The sequence below is a fragment of the Rhinatrema bivittatum genome, chromosome 1 (assembly GCF_901001135.1).
Source record: "Rhinatrema bivittatum chromosome 1, aRhiBiv1.1, whole genome shotgun sequence".
Lineage (NCBI taxonomy): Eukaryota > Metazoa > Chordata > Amphibia > Gymnophiona > Rhinatrematidae > Rhinatrema > Rhinatrema bivittatum.
This window is the reverse complement of record NC_042615.1, coordinates 8,461,506-8,485,836: the sequence shown is the minus strand read 5'-3', so window position 1 is coordinate 8,485,836 and position 24,331 is coordinate 8,461,506. Positions and strand designations below refer to the sequence as shown.

The 24,331-nt window shown below is 43.9% G+C and overlaps 1 protein-coding gene across 1 annotated transcript in view; it reads left to right on the top strand.

Moving 5' to 3' along the window:
* The window catches only part of LOC115078027 (2-hydroxyacylsphingosine 1-beta-galactosyltransferase-like), a 162,375-nt gene that overhangs the window by 97,288 nt on the left and 40,756 nt on the right, over window positions 1-24,331 (top strand). Inside the window, exon 3 of the mRNA XM_029581009.1 lies at window positions 5,030-5,172. Coding sequence (XP_029436869.1) covers window positions 5,030-5,172 — 143 coding nt within the window. The remainder of the gene's footprint in view (window positions 1-5,029; window positions 5,173-24,331) is intronic.

Genomic DNA, 24,331 nt, shown 5'->3' with positions numbered 1-24,331 from the left:
CCGAGAGGGACCACTGGTCAGGCTTAGTGTAGGAGACAGACACACACTAGTTCTTTTATTGGACAATATAGTAAACTACCAGAGGTGGCAGTAGTGAGCTGGAAGCGCCTGGCTGGGCTGTAGTCCCTCAGGTACTGGAACAGTGATCCTGGGGTGGCTGAGCTGTAGAGAAGCTAAGAAAGTGAGTAGGCAGGGTATGCAGAGTTTTGGAACAAGTCCTTGATGATAAGACTGACGCCATAGTCTCTTGAGGCAGCCCAGGAGTTGGAGTGCAGTAAGCCCTCGAGGAGCGAGTACCTGGTCCCAGGGAAAGCTCTGAGAGATAAATGGAAACTCACAATGTTGTAAGCAGCGATGACTTCTTAGCAGAAGTGGTATTCAGGAGCAAGTCTGGGACGTGGGCCCTCGAGGAGCGAGTACTGGTTTCGGACTTCGACCTGCAATGAAAAAGAGAAAGCGAGGCCCCCCCGAGGAGCGGGTACATCTAGTGAAGTCTGAGGAGGCAGAGTAGCTAGGGTTGCGGAGAGTGAATCCCATCCGCAGCGACCAGGAGAAAGCTAGGTAAACCAATCCCTTGCTAACTCGTCTTGTTAGCGAAAACTGAGACCTTAAATATCTGGAGCTGGTGTCGTCATCACAGGGGGATGCCCCTGAGGTTCGCGCCAACACTGGTACTTCAGTCGGGCCGCACGCGCGCCCTTAGGCATCTGGTCAACATGGCGGCTTGCAGCATCGAGCCAGTCCGGGAACGCAAAGGAGGATGGCCTGGAGATGCCGCAGCACCTAGCCTTCCATCAACCCCGAAGGGAGTCGCCAATGAGGTAAGGTGGGCGGAGCAGAGACATCTGATAGTGATGGAGACAACAGCCACCTTTGCACCAGGCAGGCAAGTTACCAGGCGGTCCTCACATCCACCAGCCACCCTGCTATCTACATCTCTAATAATCGAATCACCATATTGCAGAAGAGTTACCCATAAAAATTTGTGCTTTTGCAGATGATACCAATCTCTGCAACAGGTTAGACACCCTGGAAGATTTGGAAAACATGAAGTGAGTTCTAGTGAGGCTTGAGGAATGATCTATCATCTGCAATCTAAGGGGTAGATTTTCAAAGGGTTACGCGCGTAACCCCTGAAAACCTACCCCAAACCGCCCCCCCCCCCCCGCACACGCCGAGCCTATCTTTCATAGGCTGCCAGCGTGCGCAAAGCCCCGGGACGTGCGTGTTGGGGGCGCGTCGGGCATGTCGTGGTCGGCACGTCATCGTGTGCGTTCCGGGGGCATGACTTGTGCAACAAAGGTGGGGGGGGGGGGGGGTTAGATAGGGCCGGGGGGGTGGGGTTAGGTAGGGGAAGGGAGGGGAAGGTGGGGGGTGGAAGGAACAGAGGCAGGTTATGCGGCTCGGTGCGTGCAGGCTGTCGATTTTGAGCTGTGCGTATCTATTGAAATCCGGCATACTTTGGTTTGTGCGCGCGCGTAGTTTTATAAAATCTGCACTTTACCTATATAAGCGGGCTTTTGAAAATTACTACAATACATGCCATTGAATTGTCCATAGGATGTTAAAATTGGGTTTTACACGTGTAAATGCACTTTACCTATACAAGCGGGCTTTTGATAATTACTACAATACATGCCATTGAATTGTCCATAGGATGTTAAAATTGGGTTTTACACGTGTAACTGCACTTTACCTATATAAGTGGGCTTTTGATAATTACTACAATACATGCCATTGAATTGTCTATAGGATGTTAAAATTGGGTTTTACACGTGTAAATGCACTTTACCTATATAAGCGGGCTTTTGAAAATTACTACAATACATGCCATTGAATTGTCCATAGGATGTTAAAATTGGGTTTTACACGTGTAAATGCACTTTACCTATATAAGCGGGCTTTTGATAATTACTACAATAAATGCCATTGAATTGTCCATAGGATGTTAAAATTGGGTTTTACACGTGTAAATGCGCTTTACCTATATAAGCGGGCTTTTGATAATTACTACAATACATGCCATTGAATTGTCCATAGGATGTTAAAATTGGGTTTTACACGTGTAAATGCGCTTTACCTATATAAGCGGGCTTTTGAAAATTACTACAATACATGCCATTGAATTGTCCATAGGATGTTAAAATTGGGTTTTACACGTGTAAATGCGCTTTACCTATATAAGCGGGCTTTTGAAAATTACTACAATACATGCCATTGAATTGTTCATAGGATGTTAAAATTGGGTTTTACACGTGTAAATGCGCTTTACCTATATAAGCGGGCTTTTGAAAATTACTACAATACATGCCATTGAATTGTCCATAGGATGTTAAAATTGGGTTTTACACGTGTAACTGCGCTTTACCTATATAAGCGGGCTTTTGAAAATTACTACAATACATGCCATTGAATTGTCCATAGGATGTTAAAATTGGGTTTTACACGTGTAAATGCGCTTTACCTATATAAGCGGGCTTTTGAAAATTACTACAATACATGCCATTGAATTGTCCATAGGATGTTTAAAATTGGGTTTTACACGTGTAAATGCGCTTTACCTATATAAGCGGGTTTTTGAAAATTACTACAATACATGCCATTGAATTGTCCATAGGATGTTAAAATTGGGTAAATGCACTTTACCTATATAAGTGGGCTTTTGATAATTACTACAATAAATGCCATTGAATTGTCCATAGGATGTTAAAATTGGGTTTTACACGTGTAAATGCGCTTTACCTATATAAGCGGGCTTTTGAAAATTACTACAATACATGCCATTGAATTGTCCATAGGATGTTAAAATTGGGTTTTACACGTGTAAATGCACTTTACCTATACAAGTGGTCTTTTGATAATTACTACAGTACATGCCATTGAATTGTCCATAGGATGTTAAAATTGGGTTTTACACGTGTAAATGCAGTTTACCTATATAAGCGGGCTTTTGAAAATTACTACAGTACATGCCATTGAATTGTCCGAAGGATGTTGACATGTGTAAGTCCTTGTAAAATCACTTCCTTAGTTTCCAACCTCCTCTCTTCTCCCAGCCTTGTGAAGCGGGACCACCATCGCTATTCTCCAATCTTTCGGCAGCACTCCCATTTCCAGGGATCTATTGAACAGGTCTTTCAACGGACTTACCCGCACATCTCTGAGCTCCCTCAGTATCCTGGGATGAACCTCATCCAGCCCCATGGCCTTGTCCACTTTGTTTTCCTAGCTCTTCCCATACATTCTCTTCTGTAACTGGAGTTTCGTCTATTCCACCCCTATCTTCAGTCTTCTCAATCAGCAATGGTGCTTCTCAAGGGTTTTTTTAGAGACACTGAACTGAAGCATTTGCTTAATATTTCTGCTGTTTTCATCTTTCAACATGCATTGCATTGCTCCTTGTCTCCTTTCACTTTTCCTGTACCACCATGGGTCTTCCTACTTTCTCTGCTATATCTGAAAAATGATTTGTCACCTTGCTTTACCTCTTTGCCAAGCTTTTCTTCTGTTTGAACTTAGCTTTCCTGCTTACCTTCCTCGTCCCCCTCAGCTTCACCAGATATTCTTCCCTGGGTTCCTCTCTTTGGGAAACTTTGCACTTCTTGAACGCTGTTCTTTTTGCCTTCATTTTTAGTCATCTCCTTTGAGAATCAGACCCGTCTCTTTTTCCTCTTACACATTTACTTTTCTTACAAGGAAATGTGTTGCCTTTAAATTTGGCCCTCTATTGTTCCACCTCACCCATCATCCATCAACGTCCAGGTAATTCCCCATTTTACCAAAGTCTTTATTTATGAAATTCAAAACTTGGACCTTCCTGTGACTTTTCTCTATCCTGGCTCGGATATTGTAAAGTACTTAAATTTTAGCATGAATTCTCAAAGTGGAGTTGCGTGAATGAGTCATAAGAACATAAGAAATGCACATATTGTGAAAATCAGGCAGTGTTCAGAAACCATGTCAGACACATTACACCTCCACCTCCGAAAATCAAAAGCACACACACAAGTGATTTTCCTGCCCCTGCATTAGCTCTTCCTTCTGCATATTTAAAATGCGTGTACTTTTGCACACACACAAGTGATTTCCCTGCCCCTGCATCAGCTCTTCCTTCTGCATATTTAAAATGTGTGTACTTTTGCACACACACAAGTGATTTCCCTGCCCCTGCATCAGCTCTTCCTTCTGCATATTTAAAATGTGTGTACTTTTGCACACACACAAGCCCACGGACACTTTTCAAAAGCCCTTTGGGGTAGATTTTCAAAGGGTTACGCGTGTAACCCCCAAAACCCTTCCCTGCGTGCGCCGAGCCTATTTTGCATAGGCTCGGCAGTGGGCGCATGTCCCAGGGCTTCGAAACAGGAGCGGTGCGGGGGCATGGTGGCGGTCCGAGGGTGGGGTCGAACGCTCTGGCACAGTGCGCCGGCAGCTGGCTGGCATGCGCAAGTGACGCCTACCAGAGGCAGGTATGACTCGATGAAATAAGGTAGGGGGGATTTAGGTAGAGTTGGGGGGTGGGTTAGATAGGGGAAGGGGGGGGATGGTGGAGGGCAAAAAAAAAGTTCCCACCAAGGCCGCTCCGATTTCGAAGCGGCCTTGGAGGGAACAGGGAAAGCCATCGGGGCTCCCCTAGGGCTCGGCGCGCGCAAGGTGCACATGTGTGCACCCCCTTGCGTGCGCCGACCCTGGATTTTATAACATACACGTGGCAGCGCACGCATGTTATAAAATCGCGGAGTACATTTGTGCATGCCAGGTGGGGCGCACAAATGTAGTCCATGCACGTAACTTTTAAAATCGGCCCCTTTATGCAGAGGAAAGAGTTTTATGCACATAAATGCTTTTACAAAGGAGGCTGAATGACTGTAAGCCATCTGTGGGCAGAGAAATAGCTCTTCCCACTAACAATGATTAAGGCGCGAGCTAAATCCTAAGAAGTAAATAGCCTGCAGGAAAAGGCATTGCTATCTGGACAGGTTTTATATAAATCTTGACTTACTGCTGACTGTAATTTCTCTTTTTAAAGGACTTGCAAAGATGGGCGAATGACACTCAGGAACATGGTTTTGTTCTGGTCTCGTTTGGTGCTGGCGTGAAATATTTGTCAGAAGATATAGGACACAAACTAGCAGGTGCTCTAGCACGACTCCCTCAGCGGGTGCTGTGGAGGTAAGTCTGAGTAACTCTGCTATCTGAAAATTTCCCTTTCATGTCATTTGCATCTCATTTGCATGTTTCTCCATTTTGATTCCCACTGAAACTTGTGGGGGAGCAGTGCATGGGGTTTTGTGTTTTGGACTGGCTGGCTAGGTGGGTTGGGGAGGGGAGGGGAGAGTGTTTTCAGTTTGTAGTAACCTGATACTCCAAAAAGGTATAAAAGGTGGAGGAGAAAACTTTGTCAGTATCTGTGTGTAAGTGGGAGTGTGCACAGCTGTGCAAAGTCGGTGTTACGCCTGTCGGTCGCAGATGGCTGCGACCTCTCATGCTCACCTCTTTTTTTTCCCGCTCCATCAAGTCTGGGAAGATTGGCGGTCTCTGCCAATCCCCGCCGACCTCTCTGCCAATCCCCGCCGACCTCTCTGCCAATCCCCGCCGACCTCTCTGGCATTCTCAGCACAGCGTGGGCACTGCCGACCGCTATCTTGGACCTGGAATTACCTAGGTGCGCGCACAAGGGCCTCCTTTGAAGATGTTATGGCGGGAAACTCGGGGGCGTTTCCTCCTGATGACGTCAACCCGCTTGAATATTTAACCCGACCGGCCCTTGCCTTCTTTGAGTTAGCAAGGAGTTCAGTTTTGCTGTATTATCCACACCCAAGGACTTCCTGTTCCTGACTTGGTCTTGACAATTGGACGCTCTGAGTACCCACTCCTCAGGGGCTCCCCTGTGTTCCTGGCTATCCACTCCTCGGAGGGCCTTCCTGCCTGACTGCTTCTAGACCTGCTTCTCAGGTCTCTCTCTCTCTCTCCAGGCGCCACCTACTGTGAGAACCTCTACTTACTTTTACTACTTGAACTGTATTGCGGATTCCACGCGGTGTAACCCGACCATTGGGTGACTACTGCCTTTCATCAGTAGAAGCCTTTCAGCCTTCCTACACTACAGAATATCTACAGTACAGTTACAGGAGCCACTTCCGGGTTCTCACATCTCTGCTAGCTCTCCAACATCTACTGTACAGACATCCTTGGCATGCCCCGCTCCACGGGACACTACCGGATCTGTATTCCTGAAGTTGCCTACACTCATCAGAGGGGATCCTCGGCATACCCCGCTCCACGGGACACTACCGGATCTGTATTCCTGAAGTTGCCTACACTCATCAGAGGGGATCCCAGGCATGCCCCGCTCCACGGGACACTACCGGATCTGTATTCCTGAAGTTGCCTACACTCATCAGAGGGGATCCCCGGCGTACCCCACTCCACAGGCCACTACCGGATCTTCTCATCTGTGGCCTCGCTCTGGGTATTCCCCATTGCTCAGGACTGTACTACTTCATCTCCAATTCTGTGGACATTACTTTTCCTTTCCTCATAATAAAGTCTCTACTTCTAGCTGTGTCCCACACCACTGAGACTACGCCTGCTGACGGTGAGGCTCACAGGGTTCCTCCCTGTGGGCAGAGACACCTCTCATCTCAGCCCAGGGTTCACATTCTCTCATAAACATAACAGTCGGTCTGAAAGTCAGATAATAGAAGTTGTAGGAAGCAGCCTTCAAACAGGGAATAAACATGAGTTTCCTGGTTCTGTGCTGCACATTTGCTGTGTGTTTGAGCGACACAGCAGCACAGGAGTGTGTTTTTAAGCAAAGCTCTCGCTGAGTGTCACTGTAGCACTATGATGTAGGAAAGCACGGGTAATTCAGAGGGTACTGATCGCAGAACAGTTCCCTCCTGGTTATCTTTCTTGATAAAAGTTCATCAGGCAGATGTGGGAAAGGCACAGGAGGGAAACGAGAGAAGTAAGTTGGGGCAGTGGCATCAGTAGTAGTCCCTGGTCAGGATTGAGCGTGACTATTTTCAGAGGAGGATGACAGAGAAACCTGAGAGAGATGGAGGGTCAGTGGGCAAGGAGAAGCAGCCTCTTCTTTCACCTTCCACACTCGGTACAGTGCTAAGGCAGAAGGAGCAGACTTGCTTGAGGCTGGGAGCAGCAGGGCATCAGCCAAATCCACTGCACTGCTCCTATTTCATTCTGGTCAGATCTTGTTAGAGATGTTCTTTGACATTAATCAGATTTGGGAATGGATGATTTAGAGGAAGAGGATATTGCCAGTCTGGTAACTTAGAAGGATTTTGACTAGGGTAGTTTACCCAAAGAGGCAACCTATACAGCTGGGGACAAGAACATCCAGTGGTTAGAGTATGAGAGATGCCTCTGAGCCTTTATCTATTTATCTGCCCTCGGCCTCAAGCCCAGTCCTAGCAGCAGGGGTGGTTCTATGATGAGGCGGGGTGAGGCGGCCGCTTCAGACAGCAAAATTCTGAGGTGGCAAAAAATCTCCAACCCCCACCCACAAAAAACACCTCTGTGGCAGCCGCCTCACCCTGCATGCAGATACAAACATCTGCAGTTCCAAATGATGAATGTCCACAGGCAGGAAGAACATGATGGCAGTGATGCAAAATTGTCACCTGTCCGCGGAGATCCAAAGCCCCGCAGGCAGGAAGAAGATGGCAGCAGCACCGTGAAATTGTGACATCCCCACAGGCAGGAAGAAGATGGCAGCATCACAAAATTATTACATTTCCCATGGCCATGGGGATCCCAGGCCCCATGAGCAGAAAAAGAAACCTCAGGCCAGTGCAGAATTATGATGGGGAAGGGGAAGGCATGACGAAGAAGAGACCCGGTCAGTAGGGTGTGAGGGATAAGAGATGGGGGTGACTGAGAGGGATTGGAATGGTATAGCAGGTGAGGGGGAATTGAGTGTATGAGAGAGAAGGGAAGCAAAGGGAGCTGAGTGCGTGAGGAGGATGAAAGAGGAAGGAGGGGAGCGAGAGAACCTGCGAGTGAGTGCGTGTGTGCATGTGCATGAGAGAACCTGCGAGTGAGTGCGTGTGTGCATGTGCATGAGAGAACCTGCGAGTGAGTGCATGTGCATGAGAGAACCTGCGAGTGAGTGCGTGTGTGCATGTGCATGAGAGAGCCTGCGAGTGAGTGCGTGTGTGCATGTGCATGAGAGAACCTGCGAGTGAGTGCATGCGTGCATGTGCATGAGAGAGCCTGCGAGTGAGTGCGTGTGTGCATGAGCATGAGAGAGCCTGTGTGTGAGGGAATAAAATATGTATGTTAGAAAGTGTGCTTATATGAGACTGAGTGGGTAAAGTTTGTGTGTAGCCCCTTTCCCCCACTTATTCAGGACAATGTCACAGTGACTGGAAATCAAAGGATTCCAAGCATGGAAAGCTGGGAATTTTTTAAATCCTTATTAGTTGTAATTATTGGATGTTATTTAATGTCTGCTGCTTTTTGAAATATTTTGTTTTTGGGAATGTTTTAAACATTTTTATGAATTTAATTATAGAATTGTTATTGATCTGCTGCCTGATGGGAGGAGCAATCAGGTAGGAGTTAGCAATCTGTTATTATATAGGAGAGTTGTGGGTAGATCCTTGGACCAATGGCAGATGACCACGCCCACAGGGAATGATCCCGAGAGGGACCACCTTGAGCGCCGAATCGCAGGGGTCGCACAGGCGCGCATTCATTCATCCAGGCGGAGGAGCCGGTGGCGAAAGCAGCCGGCTCCTCCGCCTGGATGAATGAATTCATTCACTGCCGGTGGGGGCTGCCTCTCCGGCAGCCCCCACCGGCAGTGAATGAATGAATGTGCGCCGGCTCCTCCGCCTGGATGAATGAATTCATTCACTGCCGGTGGGGGCTGCCTCAGGCAGTGAATGAATGCGCGCCTGTGCGGACCCGGCCTAGATTTAACACGCGACCACCCGCCGCCCGCCGGCCGTCTCGAACTAACGCGTGTCCCCCCGCTGCCGCTGCCGCCGCCGCCTGGAACAGGCGCCCACCCGCCCACGGCCTAGATTTAACACGCGACCACCCGGCTCCCGCCGCCGCCGGCCGCCTAGACCCACACGGCCCTCCGACAGGTATTTTAAAATTTTTATTTTTTCTTCTGACAGGTTTTATGTGTCCCACATCATTACATTTTCTCGATCATCTCTGTATCGCTTTTTTTTTAAATTGTGTTTTATTGTTTTTGAGTATCTTAAGCGGTGTCGATGGATTTGTTACTAGACTCACAGTCCTAACTCCTACTAGGGGGAGGCGGTAAACTAACACGTTACGGCCGCGGCAAAACAGTGCGTTACTAATGAGAGAACCTGAGTGCCCGTTACGGTATCGGAGGGGAATAGCTAATTCCTTCATTATACAGCTAATTCGTTCATTTACATGCCGGGTGCGGGAAGGGTTACGCGTCTGTTTTAAGAAGCGCTACGGACGCGCAAAACTGGAGACTGTATCGCTGGTTTGCCTTACGCGTCTGAATTGTGCGCAGCGAGCTCGTTACAGACGAGAAATCTTCAACTGAACTTTACTGTATCGAGCTGATAGTTGGTAGTGATGACTTCCAGGCAGAAGAGTATATGGAGCAAGTCTGGGAACGAGGGCCCTCAAGGAGCGAGTACCGGTTCCAGACTGTCACCTGAAAAACAAAGGAGAGAGCGAGGAGCGGGTACCTCTGGTAAGTCTGAGGAGGCAGAGTAGCTTAGGTAGCAAAACCCTTGCTAACTCGAGGTGTTAGCAAATACTGAGACCTTAAATATCCGTTGCGGGTGATGTCATCTTCGGGGGACGCCCCCGAGGTTCGTGCCAATGCCAGTACTTCAGTCGGGGCCGCACCGCGCGTGCGCCCCTAGGCCTCCAGGAACATGGCAGATAGCAGTGTCGAGCCGGTCTGGGAATGCCCGAGGACTTGCGGCAGAAGAACACCGCAGCAGCCAATCTTCCCGCGGTCGGAGAGGGAGGAGCCAGAGAGGTAAGGAGGGCGGAGAGAGGGCATCGGGCACCAACGGACACAACAAGAATGCTATTCTATTTGTTGGGTATATTGAAATATTTATTTTTATTAGTATGGTTTTACTATTATGATTGATATTTTATATTTTGTAATTTTATTGTTTCATGAGGAATGGTGGTTTCGGTTTTTCCATTGTTGCACAGCATGCAGAGTCTGGCTTTTTATGATTTCCAGTTCAGTTTTTGTCTGCACGCTTCTAGTCATTTTATTCTACATTTGGTGAGGGTCTGTCTGTGCTCTAGTGTGTGACAGTGTGAGGGATTCTGCTACTGTGTTATTATTGTGTAAATATTATGTTATTATTGTGTAAATATTGTGCTGTTCAATTTCTCCCCTTCCATCCCAAGTTTATTTTCCTTGTTTTTTGTAACTTTCCCTCTCCCTTTTTCTGATTCACTGTATTTAAAGTTCAAGGTTCTTATTGAAAATATTGTTTTTTACGTTACGTTATGCTTTACACTACTTGTTATTTGTAAACCGGGTTGATGTGATGCCTATCATGAAACTCGGTATAACAAAAACAATAAATAAATAAATAAATTTCTGTGTAGGGGTCTAAAGCAGTCTGTCTTGTTTTGATTTCTTAGTAGGAGGGAGGTTCTGGAGGCCAAATTTAGGCTCTTAGGTAGAAAGCTTAAATCCAGAACCTCCAGCACATGGTTGGAGAGAGGTATCTTCAAAGGATATACTAATGATGCATTAGAATTAGGGCATCCCGACAGTGAGGTTCCAATAATAAGAAAAGTAGTCCAAGTGCCAGTAACTAAAAACTCACCTGAGCTAAAAAATTCTAACTCATCCCTTTCAATTAAAAAGCAGAATGAAAATACAAACAAAAAACAAACTTTGAAATGTTTGTATGCTAATGCCAGAAGTCTAAGAAGTAAGATGGGAGAATTAGAATGTATAGGAATGAATGATAAACAAAGTCAATTCCACATGATATCACCTTTTGGTAATTATTCTCAACCTAATCTTTAAATGTATAAATCCATTTCTATAATATCCAATGCTGAATTAACCATTAATTTAGTATCTTTATATCAATAATTCATACAAATATATGCTCAAAGAAAAATTTTAAAGAAGGAAGGGAAAGTTTCATACTTATGATCTTTTATCCCCAACACTGGGTGATCCATTATCTTGTAATCATTAACAATCCACCTCCAACCATTTTTTTGTATTTTTATATTGCCTGAAAATTTTTTTTTTTTAAATGTAATTGTCAGCAGAGCCGATACAATCTTGTGTTCTTAAAGTATCACTCCACAACAAGACAGCTGTAAATATCCCAATTTCAACACAAATGTAATTATCAGCAAAGCTGATGCATTCTTGCGTTTCCAAAGTGGCACGCTGCAATGAGCAGCTGTAAATGTCCCGGTTTCAACTAAAAAATGAATAATCAACTGACTTATCTGATTCCAATGGGTAGCCCAACGTGGCTACTTTTCAGATCCTGTCTTCTAGGTTTATATTGGAGAAGCATTTTTCTATCTGAATATTTTGCTCATTTGTAAGCTTGTTTAATTACTTTTTTGGGATACCCCCTTGCCAAGAATCTGTCCTGCAAAATTAAAGCTTGAGTTTCAAAATCCTGTGAATTAGAACAAATTAATGTAATGCAAAAAAACTGACTTGTGGACAATCCACATTTAAAGGAGTAAGGAAGGTGACTATGAAATTTCAAAAGGTTATTTTTATCATTAGGTTTATGATATATTGATGTCGTCAATTCTCCATTCTCTATATGTATCAAAACATCAAGAAATGGTATGTGTGAATCAGACCATTGTACAGTGAAATGAAGATGTTCGTTCTGCGAATTAATCCAGCCATGAAAAGACTTCAACCTTTCAATCGTACTCTTCCAAATAAAAAAGACATCGTCTATATAACAACTCCAATGTCTTTCCACAATCCTGATTCATATATGGTGTCTTCCTCAAACTGAGCCTATAAAGATTGGCTGTTGTTGGAGCTAATGGAGACCCCATAGAGATACCATGAATTTGTAAATAAATCTCAGATCCAAACATGAAATAATTATTGAATAGTATTGTTTCCAGTAATTGCAAAATAACACTGATAGGTATCCGCTGATGTCCAATTCTGTTTGTTAAACATTGCTGTATGGTATCGAATGCTTGTTGTTGGGGTATGTTCTTATACAATGCGGATACATCCATTGTCACCAATCAATACTCCACCCCCTGTTCCATAATCATCCCTTGAAGTTTCTGAAAAAAGTGAATGGTATCCTTGGTATATGATGTTGTTTTCAAAACATATGGGGTAGATTTTAAAAACCCCGTGCATGTAAATCCTGCCAGATTTACACACGCAGGGCACTTGTGTGCCGGTGCGCCTATTTTGCATAGGCCGCCGGCACGCGCAAAGCCCCGGGACGTGCGTAAGTCCCGGGGCTTCATAAAAGGGGGCGGGAGGGGCGTGTCCGGGGGCATGTCTGGGGTCAGGGGGCGGTCCCAAGTCCCCCGGCACTGCAGCCTGTGCTGGGGGATGCCGAGGCGGCACACGCAAGTTACGCCTGCCTCAAGCAGGCGTAACTTGTACAACAAAGGTAGGGGGGGGATTTAGGTAGGGCTGGGGGGTGGGTTAGATAGGGGAAGGGAGGGGAAGGTGGGGAGACGCAGAGGGAACAGCGGCAGGCTGTGTGGCTCAGCGTGCAGGCTGCCGATTTTGTGCAGCCTTGCGTGCACTGACCCCGGATTTTATAAGATACGTGTGGCTACGCGCGTATCTTTTAAAATCCGGCGTGCTTTTGTTGGCGCCGGTTGTGCGAACAAAAGTACGCTCGTGCGTACTTTAAGATCTACCTCTATGGCTGTAAGATCTTACCTACCAATATAGCAGGCGCCTCTAATACAGATTTGTTTAGAGGTATGATGGAACGAATAGGGGGATTTAAAATATCCTTGTGAATTTTGGGCAATGAATAAATAACCAGAATCCGAGGGATTTCTGTCACAAATATTTTTTCTCCTTATCTGTCAAACCACGCACTTCATCCACAATGCTCTGGACTGAATTTATCAATGAACTAGTGGGGTCCTTCAATAATTTATGGTAAAAATTGTTGTCATTTAAATGATGGAGCATAGCTTCATCATATTTGATCTTATCCTGAAGTACTACTGCTCCGCCTTTGTCAGCGGGTTTAATAATTAATTGTGAACTCCTTTCCAAAGTGGTCAGTGCCATTCTCAAAGTACGTGTCAAATTATCATACCATTGATGTCTACCGGTTTCATAAGTCCGTAAATCCTGCAAAGCAAGTTGTTCGAATGTCTTCACATGTGGGTCTATCGGCCCTGGAGGGTTCCATCGTGATCGGGTATGGACAACAGAGATATCTTGGGTTTTAATATTGTTCTCCTTAGAAAAAAAACAATTTTAAGTTTAACTTCCGAATGAATCGCTGTAAAGAAATTCTTGCATCAAACGAAGAATGTGTTGACGTAGAAACTTTGTTTAACAATTAATAGATCCCTCTAACTAGTGCAATTAAAGTGCATATACATTTTGGTTTCAATGAATGATGACATAGATTTAAATGGCATCTCAGAGATATGGTGGAAAGAGGATAAGCAATGGGACAGTGCTATACTGGTGTACAAATTATATCGCAATGACAGAGCGGAGCATGTGGGAGGTGGTGTGGCGCTTTACATCTGGGATGGCCATAAAGTCCAACAGGATAAACATCCTGCATGAGACTAAATGCTTAATCGAATCTTTATGGGTAGAAATCCCTTGTGTGTTGGAGAAGACTATAGTGATAGGGGTATACTACCGTTCACCTGCAGGGCCAGTGGAAGCATTAGGCAAACTAGGTGATCGCCACAGGTTTGGGGGCAACTCAGCAGCCACGTACTGCTTCCATCGGTCCTGCTCAGAATTGTGAAAAAACATTGTCTCGATTCCTGACACTGGCAGCTGTAGGACCTCCTTCTTCTAGCCCTCAAGAACTGGAAAAGGAAATGTGTTGTGGGCCTTTGTGGGCAGGAAGAAGAATGGTGGAAGGAGTGGCCAGAAGAAAAGACTGAGAGGGTCAATTGCATCATCACCTGCATCATGCAGCAGGAGAGATGTGCGATCAGCTAGGCTGCACGGCTGAACAGAGGCAGCGATCGGCTGGGCCGTGCGGCAGGAGAGAGGCAGCGATCGGCCTGGCCGCGTGGCAGGAGAGAGGCAGCAAATCTGCTGAACGAGGAAGTCAGTGGAGGCCTCCTGATGCTGTGGAAGTCCAAGAAGAAAGCTGCTGCTGCTGCTGCCTACACCTAAGAGGGAGAAAAAAAGAAAAGAGTACATGCGTGTGAGCATGTGTGAGTGCATGTGTATATGAGAGCATACGGGGAGAGAGAGCATGTGGGTAAAAAGAGTATGTGTTTGTGAGAGAGAGCGTGTAAGGAAGAGTGAGTGTGTGGGGGAGAGAGAGCATTTATGTTTGAGAAAGCATGGGGGGAGTGTGTATGTGTGTGCATGTAGGGGAGAGAGAGCAAGTGTATGCGTATGTGAAAGCACGTGGGGGAGAGAGTGAGTGTGTGTATGAATATGTGTAAGTAAGCGAGAGTATGCCAGTGTTGGAGCGTGTGTATGTGAGAGAGAGGAGAAAGTCTTTGTATGGCAGCCACCACCTCCTCCCATTAATCCATGACAAGCTCAGACTGAAAATCAAAAGTTCCCAGGTATGAGTGTGGGAGATTTTTTATCCTTATTTTTAATTATAGGGTGGTGTTTGTGTTTGCTGTTTTGAAATATTTTATTGGTGTTTGGTAAAGCCTTCAAAATTTGCATGAGTATTTAATTATTGGATATTCTATTCATCAGCTGTTTTGAAATGATTTTATTAGTATGATTTTACTATTATGATTAATAATTTATATATCTTGATTTTATTGTTTGTTTCATGAGGAATGGTGAAATGTTTGTTTTTCCATTGTTGCATTGTATTGAGTCTGGTGTGCTGTGTTTTACAATTCAGTTTTTGTCTGCACATTTCTATTTATATTTTATGTGGCTTTATTCTGTATTTGATGAGGGTCTGTGTTCTGCATGCAAAGACTGAGATGAAGCATTATTTTAGCATGTGGTTTCTCCTTAGGGATCTGTAGTAGCTTGGCCTGTTCTATTTTCCTGATAGGAGGTGTATTCATATTTTAGATTCTGGTGTAATATTTGTGGTATTCCTTTTCATAGGTAGGGTTGCTACTGTTTGAGTGTTGGCAGATAGTACTGTGTGGATAGGAGAGGACCATGCTGACACAAAACATGTTACAATAGGTGTGATGCCATATGTATTCCAAGCTGCAAAGTTTTCTTGTTGGCATCACAACAGTGCATGTAACTATCACAACAACGTGTATATTATTTTTACCTCAGAATGTAATTTTTCATGTAAAATCTGTTGTTATAAATGCATAAAATTGTATATGGGAAGGTGGGGAAAGGGGCGCCAGGCTGTAAGGTTTTCCTAGGGTGCCTAATACTCTTGCACCGGCCCCGACCACCTGGCCAAGATGGTGAGACAGACAGTGAAATGCTAAGAGAAATTAGGGAAGCTAACCAAATTGGTAGTGTGGTAATAATGGGAGACTTCAATTACCACTAGAAAGACGTCATGTAACTATGATTTTTCTTAATGTGCTATTGTTTATGGAGCCATCATAACACCTGCGGGCATAACAGCATATTTTAGCTTAAGGTTTTGCCACTTCAGGTCGTATTTAATCATTGGCCCAAGTCCTTTATTCTTTTGCGTGTTTTTTTGGTATTTTTTCAAAGTTTTTTGTAAAATTCTGTATCGGGGTAATACCTTCCTTGGTATGACTCAAGGTATCAAGGAAATTTAAAGTCCAGTCCGACGCGCGTTTCGCACCGCTGCTTCAGGGACTGAAACGAATACACTCCGCTTTTATGTTTAACAGGTGTAGTTGCCCCGTTACTGGTTTGCTTGCTTTCAGTTATTTATTTTTACTTTCTGCAAAGGACAGATATCTTTGTTATTCAATAGACCGTGCAGCACATATATAATTAAAATATTTGGCACATACCTGGGTAAAACTGGAAGGAAAGACAACTGTGAACTCACCCAACCTTGCCGCCGTTTCCTCTTACCGGCGTCTGAGCAAAGTTGCCGCGAGAGTCTCGCTGATTATATGTGATTTTGCATGTCACAGCTGTGTGAAATCAGCCAACTTCAGCTGTGTGTGTGACGTTTACATGAAATGGACCCATTCTATTTCTTTGTTGAGTCCATTAGGATGCACTGTATTTAATGTAAGAATCCATCGTTGTTCGCATTGACGAAGACGTTGTATTCTGTCACCTCGCCTCCAGTGTGCAGATATTACTTCCAGAACAGTCCATTTAATTTCAGCAAAAGTATGTTTGTGTTCAATGAAATGAGTGACCAATGGCTCCTCAATTCTTCCTGTTTTTAAGCAGCATTTGTGTTCTGTTAAGCGGATGCGAATAGGACGCTTTGTCATGCCCACGTAAGTTTGGGGGCAGGGGCAGAATATGGCATAGATGACATATGAAGTTCTGCACGAAAATTGAGGTAGCGACAGTGTACGTCCTGTTGCGGTACATATTGTAGTCTGTGATGATTTTAAGGTGCAGAACGTGCAATTGGCACAATTGTTAACTGTAATGTGGGGAATTAATGCCTCACGTAAGCTTGAGTGCACAACTTGATCCTTAATATTCCTTCCTCTGGAGTAGGCTATTCGTATAGGCTCCTTGAACATAGGATGGAGATCCTGCAGGATTGACCAGTGCATTCTAATAGCTCTGCTAATAGAGGAGGACACCAATGAATGCCTCATAACCAAAGTTTGTGGGTTTGAATCTGGCAATTTTTTTGGAAGGAATAAATAGTCACGATTCGAGTATAATGCTCGACGGTATGCCTTTTTTACACAGGATGTGGGATACCCTCGTTGTAAAAATCGTTTTGCCAAGTGTTCTGCCTGTAGTTTGAATTCTTCCTCTTCAGTGCACAAGCGTCGGATATGCATGAATTGCCCCACAGGGAGGTTGGACTTGAAAGTATTCGGATGAAAGCTATCAAATCTGAGAAGATTATTTCGCTCATTCTGCTTCTGATAGAGGGTAGTGATGATAGTAACTTCGCTTCTGGTTATGAGGATGTCTAAATACGCCACTTGATGTTGGTCATAGTTTATTGTAAATTTCAAACATGAGTTTAAGTTGTTCAACCAAGAATGAAACTCAAGTAGGGATGCAGCGGATCCTTGCCATACTATGAACACGTCATCTATGTATCGTTTCCAGTGTTTAATCTGAGCGGACCACTGATTTTGATTGATATACTGTGATTCAAACGCAGTGACGAATAAATTGGCCACATCTGGAGCCATGGCCACTCCCATGGCGGTGCCACAAGTTTGCAAGTAGAATTTGTTCTGAAACATAAAATAGTTCTTGCTTAATGCTAAATGTAGAAGTTCAATCACAAATGATGTGGGAATACGTTGAGGGGGCACTCGATTCTTTAATACTGTAGAAATTACTGTCAACAGTTCTCCTTGGGGAATAACTGTATAGAGGGATTCAATGTCCATGGTAATAAGTATACTGTCATTAGATAACGTGACTGTGGATAAAAATTGTAACATTTCGGAAGTGTCCTTAATGTATGAATCCGCTTGAGAAACATACGGCTGTAGAAGTTTGTCTAAGAAAATGGAGATTGGTTCTAATACAGATTGTTTGGCAGAGACAATTGGTCTACCGGGGTTTTTTTCTAAATTTTTATGAATTTTGGGGACGATGTATATGACTGGAATAGTAGGCTGTTTGTTAATTAGAAAATCTCGCTCACTGTTGGTCAGAAATCCCAAGTCATGTCCTCTATTTACTAGTTGTGTGACTTCGGCTAATATTTCATCAGTCGGATCCGTTTGCAATTCTTGGTAAAACAATGTATTTGAAAGTTGTCTCTGAATTTCCTCAATATATGATGTGAAGCTCATAATAACCACTGCGCCCCCTTTATCCGCGGGTTTGATAACAATATCTTGTCTGTCGCGTAGGTGTTGGAGTGCCTGATGTTCTTCTTTGGTCAAGTTATAATAACTATGGGATTTTGTTTTTTCAATTCATTCCACATCGCGCATAACTAATTGTTGGAACGTGATGATGGCTGCATCTCCCGGTGGTGGCAGGCTCCACTTTGATTTATTTTTGACTATGGAAGTAATTGATGCCGGAGAAGTCTCAAACGGACTGAGTGACAGATAAACTTTACGTTGTAATTGCCTGATGAATTTATGGAAGTCACAACGAAATTGGAAAGGATCATGACGTTGGGTGGGCACAAAATTTAGTCCTTTGTTCAGGACGCTTTCTTCAATAGCTGTAATTTGGCACCCTGATATGTTAATAACAGCTGATCTTATTTCCAACCTTTCTGAGTAGCTGGAGGGGGGTTGTTTGGTTGATACTGTGACCTCGTTCTTGGACGATTCCAGTCTGCATTGTGATAATTTCGGGACCCCCGTCTTCTCCCTCTGTCTGTTTGTCCACGTTGGGGTGCTTGTTTTAAGCCGTCCCCCGACGGTGTTTCTTCGTCGCTGCCTGAAGAATGGTCAGATGTGTTGAAGGTGACTTGTTTGGGTTTAGCAGTACGGTTGAGCCACGGATAGATGGGGCCTTTTTTATAATCTCCCTCGTCTCTTTGGAATTTGTTGATCTTGGCTAATTTTGCATCAGCTTTAAATTTTTCCATGTTGCGTTTGAATTCCTGGTGAGCATTATCAAATGCTTCTAAGGTTGCATCCTGCTTCAAAGATTCCAACATGGCCATTGATTGATCCTGTAGTTCCTGTATGATCTTATGAGTTTGTTTAACTATTAACAACATCAGGTCCATACTGCATTTGTTCAAAATAAAGGACCATTGTTCCAGGAACTCAGGATATTCTGTGTAAATTTTAGGTTCTTTAACCATCCTGAGATCTCTGGGGATGCGGTGATGTTTTAAGTATTCTACCATTGTAGCTCCATGGAGTTCCGTGCAAATTAATCTTTTGTGCAACATAGTGATTTCAGACCAACTGGAGACTGATGGAATAGGTTGATCACTTGAGAACAGAGATTCACTTTGTAATGTGTTGCTGAGTTGGTCCTGAGAGAAGCTCAGGATGTTTACCCAGGGTGTGTGTGCCATATTGTAATACTGTAAATTTGTGGAAACCACACACTGTAAACAGTTATGTATTCGGACACAACAAGTACAATTCTCACTAGAAAGACGTCATGTAACTATGATTTTTCTTAATGTGCTATTGTTTATGGAGCCATCATAACACCTGCGGGCATAACAGCATATTTTAGCTTAAGGTTTTGCCACTTCAGGTCGTATTTAATCATTGGCCCAAGTCCTTTATTCTTTTGCGTGTTTTTTTGGTATTTTTCCAAAGTTTTTTGTAAAATTCTGTATCGGGGTAATACCTTCCTTGGTATGACTCAAGGTATCAAGGAAATTTAAAGTCCAGTCCGACGCGCGTTTCACACCGCTGCTTCAGGGACTGAAACAAATACACTCCGCTTTTATGTTTAACATGTGTAGTTGCCCCGTTACTGGTTTGCTTGCTTTCAGTTATTTATTTTTACTTTCTGCAAAGGACAGATATCTTTGTTATTCAATAGACCGTGTAGCACATATATAATTAAAATATTTGGCACATACCTGGGTAAAACTGGAAGGAAAGACAACTGTGAACTCACCCAAAAAATGAAATTTCTGATCTATTAGTTAAAATTTGTAACCTATCATTAAAATTATCCATTGTACCTGAAGACTGTAGGGTGGCCAAAGTAACCCCAATATTTAAAAAAGGCTCCAGGGGCAATCCGGGTAACTATAGACCAGTGAGCCTGACTTCAGTGCTGGGAAAAATAGTGGAAACTATTCTCAAGATCAAAATGGTAGAGCATATAGAAAGACATGATTTAATGGGACACAGTCAACATGGATTTACCCAAGGGAAGTCTTGCCTAACAAATCTGCTTCATTTTTTTGAAGGTGTTAATAAACATGTGGATAAAGGTTCTATGTAACGCCATAGTCGCGACTGTTCTGTTTAAATGGAAACCGATATGATTTGATATTTTTGTTCAAGAATGTCGGTATAGAAAAATTTTAAATAAATAAATAAATAAGGTGAACCGGTAGATGTAGTATATTTGGATTTTCAGAAGGCGTTTGACAAAGTCCCTCATGAGAGGCTTCTACGAAAACTAAAAAGTCATGGGATAGGAGGCAATGTCCTTTCATGGATTACAAACTGGTTAAAAGACAGGAAACAGAGAGTAGGATTAAATGGTCAATTTTCTCAGTGGAAAAGGGTAAACAGTGGAGTGCCTCAGGGATCTGTACTTGGACCGGTGCTTTTCAATATATATATAAATGATCTGGAAAGGAATACGACGAGTGAGGTTATCAAATTTGCGGATGATACAAAATTATTAAGAGTAGTTAAATCACAAGCAGATTGTGATACATTACAGGAGGACCTTGCAAGACTAGAAGATTGGGCATCCAAATGGCAGATGAAATTTAATGTGGACAAGTGCAAGGTGTTGCATATAGGGAAAAATAACCCTTGCTGTAGTTACACGATGTTAGGTTCCATATTAGGAGCTACCACCCAGGAAAAAGATCTAGGCATCATAGTGGATAATACTTTAAAAGCGTCAGCTCAGTGTGCTGCAGCAGTCAAAAAAGCAAATAGAATGTTAGGAATTATTAGGAAGGGAATGGTTAATAGAACAGAAAATGTCATAATGCCTCTGTATCGCTCCATGGTGAGACCGCACCTTGAATACTGTGTACAATTATGGTCGCAGCATCTCAAAAAAGATATAGTTGCGATGGTGAAGGTACAGAGAAGGGCAACCAAAATGATAAAGGGGATGGAACAACTCCCCTATGAGGAAAGGCTGAAGAGGTTAGGCTGTTCAGCTTGGAGAAGAGATGGCTGAGGGGGGATATGATAAGAACATAAGAAATTGCCATGCTGGGTCAGACCAAGGGTCCATCAAGCCCAGCATCCTGTTTCCAACAGAGGCCAAAACCAGGCCACAAGAACCTGGCAATTACCCACACACTAAGAAGAACCCATGCTACTGATGCAAGATAGATGATAGAGGTCTTTAAGATCATGAGAGGTCTTGAACGAGTAGATGTGACTCGGTTATTTACACTTTTGAATAATAGAAGGACTAGGGGGCATTCCATGAAGTTAGCAAGCAGCACATTTAACCCTAATTGGAGAAAATTCTTTTTCACTCAATGCACAATAAAGCTCTGGAATTTGTTGCCAGAGGATGTAGTTAGTGCAGTTAGGAGGAGATTTTTAAAAACTGCGCGATCGCGTACTTTTGTTTGCGCAGCAGGCGCAAACAAAAGTACGCTGGATTTTATAAGATACGCGCGTAGCCTCTAAAATCCTGGATCGGCGCGCGCAAGGCTGCCGATTTTGGGCAGTTCCGGAGGGCGCGGCCACACCCCCGGAACGCCCCCGGGCCAGCGCCACGCCCCGGGCCCGCCCCCAAATGCCGTGCCACGCCCCCCCAAACGCAGCGTCACTCGGCGACGCCTCCGACACGCCCCTTTTCAGAAACCCCGGGAGTTACGCGAGTCCCGGGGTTCTGTGCACGCCGGCGGCCTATGGAAAATAGGCGCGCCGGCGAGCAGGGCTTTGAAAATCCGCCCGAAAGTGTAGCTGGGTTCAAAAAAGGTTTGGATAAGTTCTTGGAGGAGAAGTCCATTAATGACTATTAATCAATTATACTTAGGGAATAGCCACTGCTATTAATTGCATCAGTAGCATGGGATCTTCTTAGTGTTTGGGTAATTGCCATGTTCTTGTGGCCTGGATTGGCGTCTGTTGGAAACAGGATGCTGGGCTTGATGGACCCTTGGTCTGACCCAGCATGGCAATTTCTTATGTTCTTATGTACTAGGGCAAATTGACAAACTGAGTAGCAAATCTCTTGGACCAGACTGTATATATCCCAAAGTGCTGAAAGAATTATGAAATGAAATTACAGACCTGCTATTAGAAACTTGTAAATTATCAGTAACATCGTTTATGGTACCTGAAGACTGAAGTGTTGCCAATGTAAAGCCGATTTTTAAAAAGGGATTTAAGGGTGATCCAGAAATTACAAACAAATGAGTCTGATGTCTGTGTCAAGCAAAATGGTAGAAACTATCATAAAGAAGAAAATTGCTGAACATATGGATTAGCAAAGTTTAATGGGACAAAGTCAACATGGATTTAGCCAAGGGAAATTTTGCCTCACACATTTGCTACATTTTTTGAGGGCATAAATAAACCTGTGGATAAAGGTGAGCCATTTGATATAGTGTATCTGGATTTCCAGAAAGCATTTGATAAAGTCACTCATGAGAGACTTCTTAGGAAATTAAAGAATCATGGGATGGGGAAGTGTTAAAAGAAAAAGAGGAGGGCTAAATGTAACATTTTCCTAATGGAGAAAAGTAAATAGTGGAGTGTCCCAGGGATCTGTTACTGCCTTTTAATACATTTATAAATGACCTGGACATGGGAACAACAAGTGAGCTGATCAAATCTGCCAAAGCTGTTAAATCACAAGAGGACATTGCAAAACTGGGAGACTGGGCATGCAAATAGCAAATGAAACTTTCAGTGGACATGTGCAAAGTGATGCACTTTGGGAAGAGTAACCCAAATTATATGTACATAATGTATGGTTCCACATTAGGAGTCACCATTCAGGAAAAGGATCGAGGTGTCATCATGGAAAATACATTGAAATCTTCTGCTCAGTCTGGCGGAATTAGCGCGCACTAACTTAAAAATGATTTTTTTCCAAAATTTCGGAAAAAATTCAATTGTTTTTTGGTTCTCCCGAACCATTCTGAATTAGGCAATATCGTTGACATTGCCTAATTCGGGAAAAATAATTGCACAGCCCAAGTGTGCAGCATCAGCCAAGAAAGCACTAAAAACACTAAAAAAAAAAAAATCTCTCAAATTTTAAAAAACAGTGGGCACTAGTGATTCAAGGCCAGCTGTCCCTCCTTCCCTGGGTTTAAGTTAAATCCCACCCCCTTCCTGTGCACACTTCCCATTCCTCCTTCCCCTCTCCAGGATCCCGATAATCCTTGGTGGGAGCGAGGAGTCTCTTACGCTGAAAGGAGACTCTCACATTCCTTGCAGGAGATTCAGGGATCCAGGACAGCGCCAGGGATTCTAGGTTGTGGGTGGAGAGCGGAGTCAGAAGAGCATTCATATTTACGCTTAAAATTGGAGAAGGAGGGTAGGGTGCCAGTATTGTGTTTTAAAGTTGGTAAGTTGGAGGAGGTTGGGGGGATAGAATGCTACAATTATCTTTTTTAACTGTTTTCACGGATGGGGGACTGAGAGATTGGGTTTAAATCTCCCAAATGTTTTTGTTAAGTTCCATTTTGCAGCCACTTTAATGGCTGTAATTCAAATATAGCTGGTTAAGTAGCAAGTTATCCAGCCACGCCTTAGGACTGCTCTGAAACTGTCCTGGAGTGAAATCAAGGCACACACACACATTAAGAGAAATTACCCAGCTTTCCTTGCTTTTCAGTTTAATTTACCCCACAATTTCAACTCTCCCTAAAATGTTAAGTCCCAGTGTTACCCAGCAAACAATAATTACCAATGCTCTTCAGCCGCTCGCCAGATCTCCTCTCAACACTCACTCACGATGGACAACATTTGCAGCAGGGTAGATAGTCAGGATGGCATGGAAAATATAAGGAGCGATCTAGTGAAGCTCAAGGAATGATCTGGGGGCTGGCAGCTATGATTTAAAACTAAAACATGAGAATTATGCATTTAAGCTGCAAAAACCCAAGGGAGAGGTGCAATATCAAGGGTGAAATTATTCTAAGTATGAAAGAAACACGAGATCTGGGGGTGATTGTATCTGAAGACCTTAAGCTGGTTAAACAGGTGGATAAAGCGACAGTAAAAACCAGAAAGATGCTTGGATGCATAAGGAGAGAATGGTCAGCAGAAAACGGGAGGTGATATTGCCCCTGTATAGGACCCTGGTGAGACCTCACTGGGAATACTGAGTACAATTCTGGGGATCAAACCTTCACAAGGATATAAACAGGATGGAGTCAGTCCTGAGGGAGGCCACTAAAATGGTCAGTGGTCTTCATCCTAAAGCATATGGGGATAGACTTAAAACATGAAT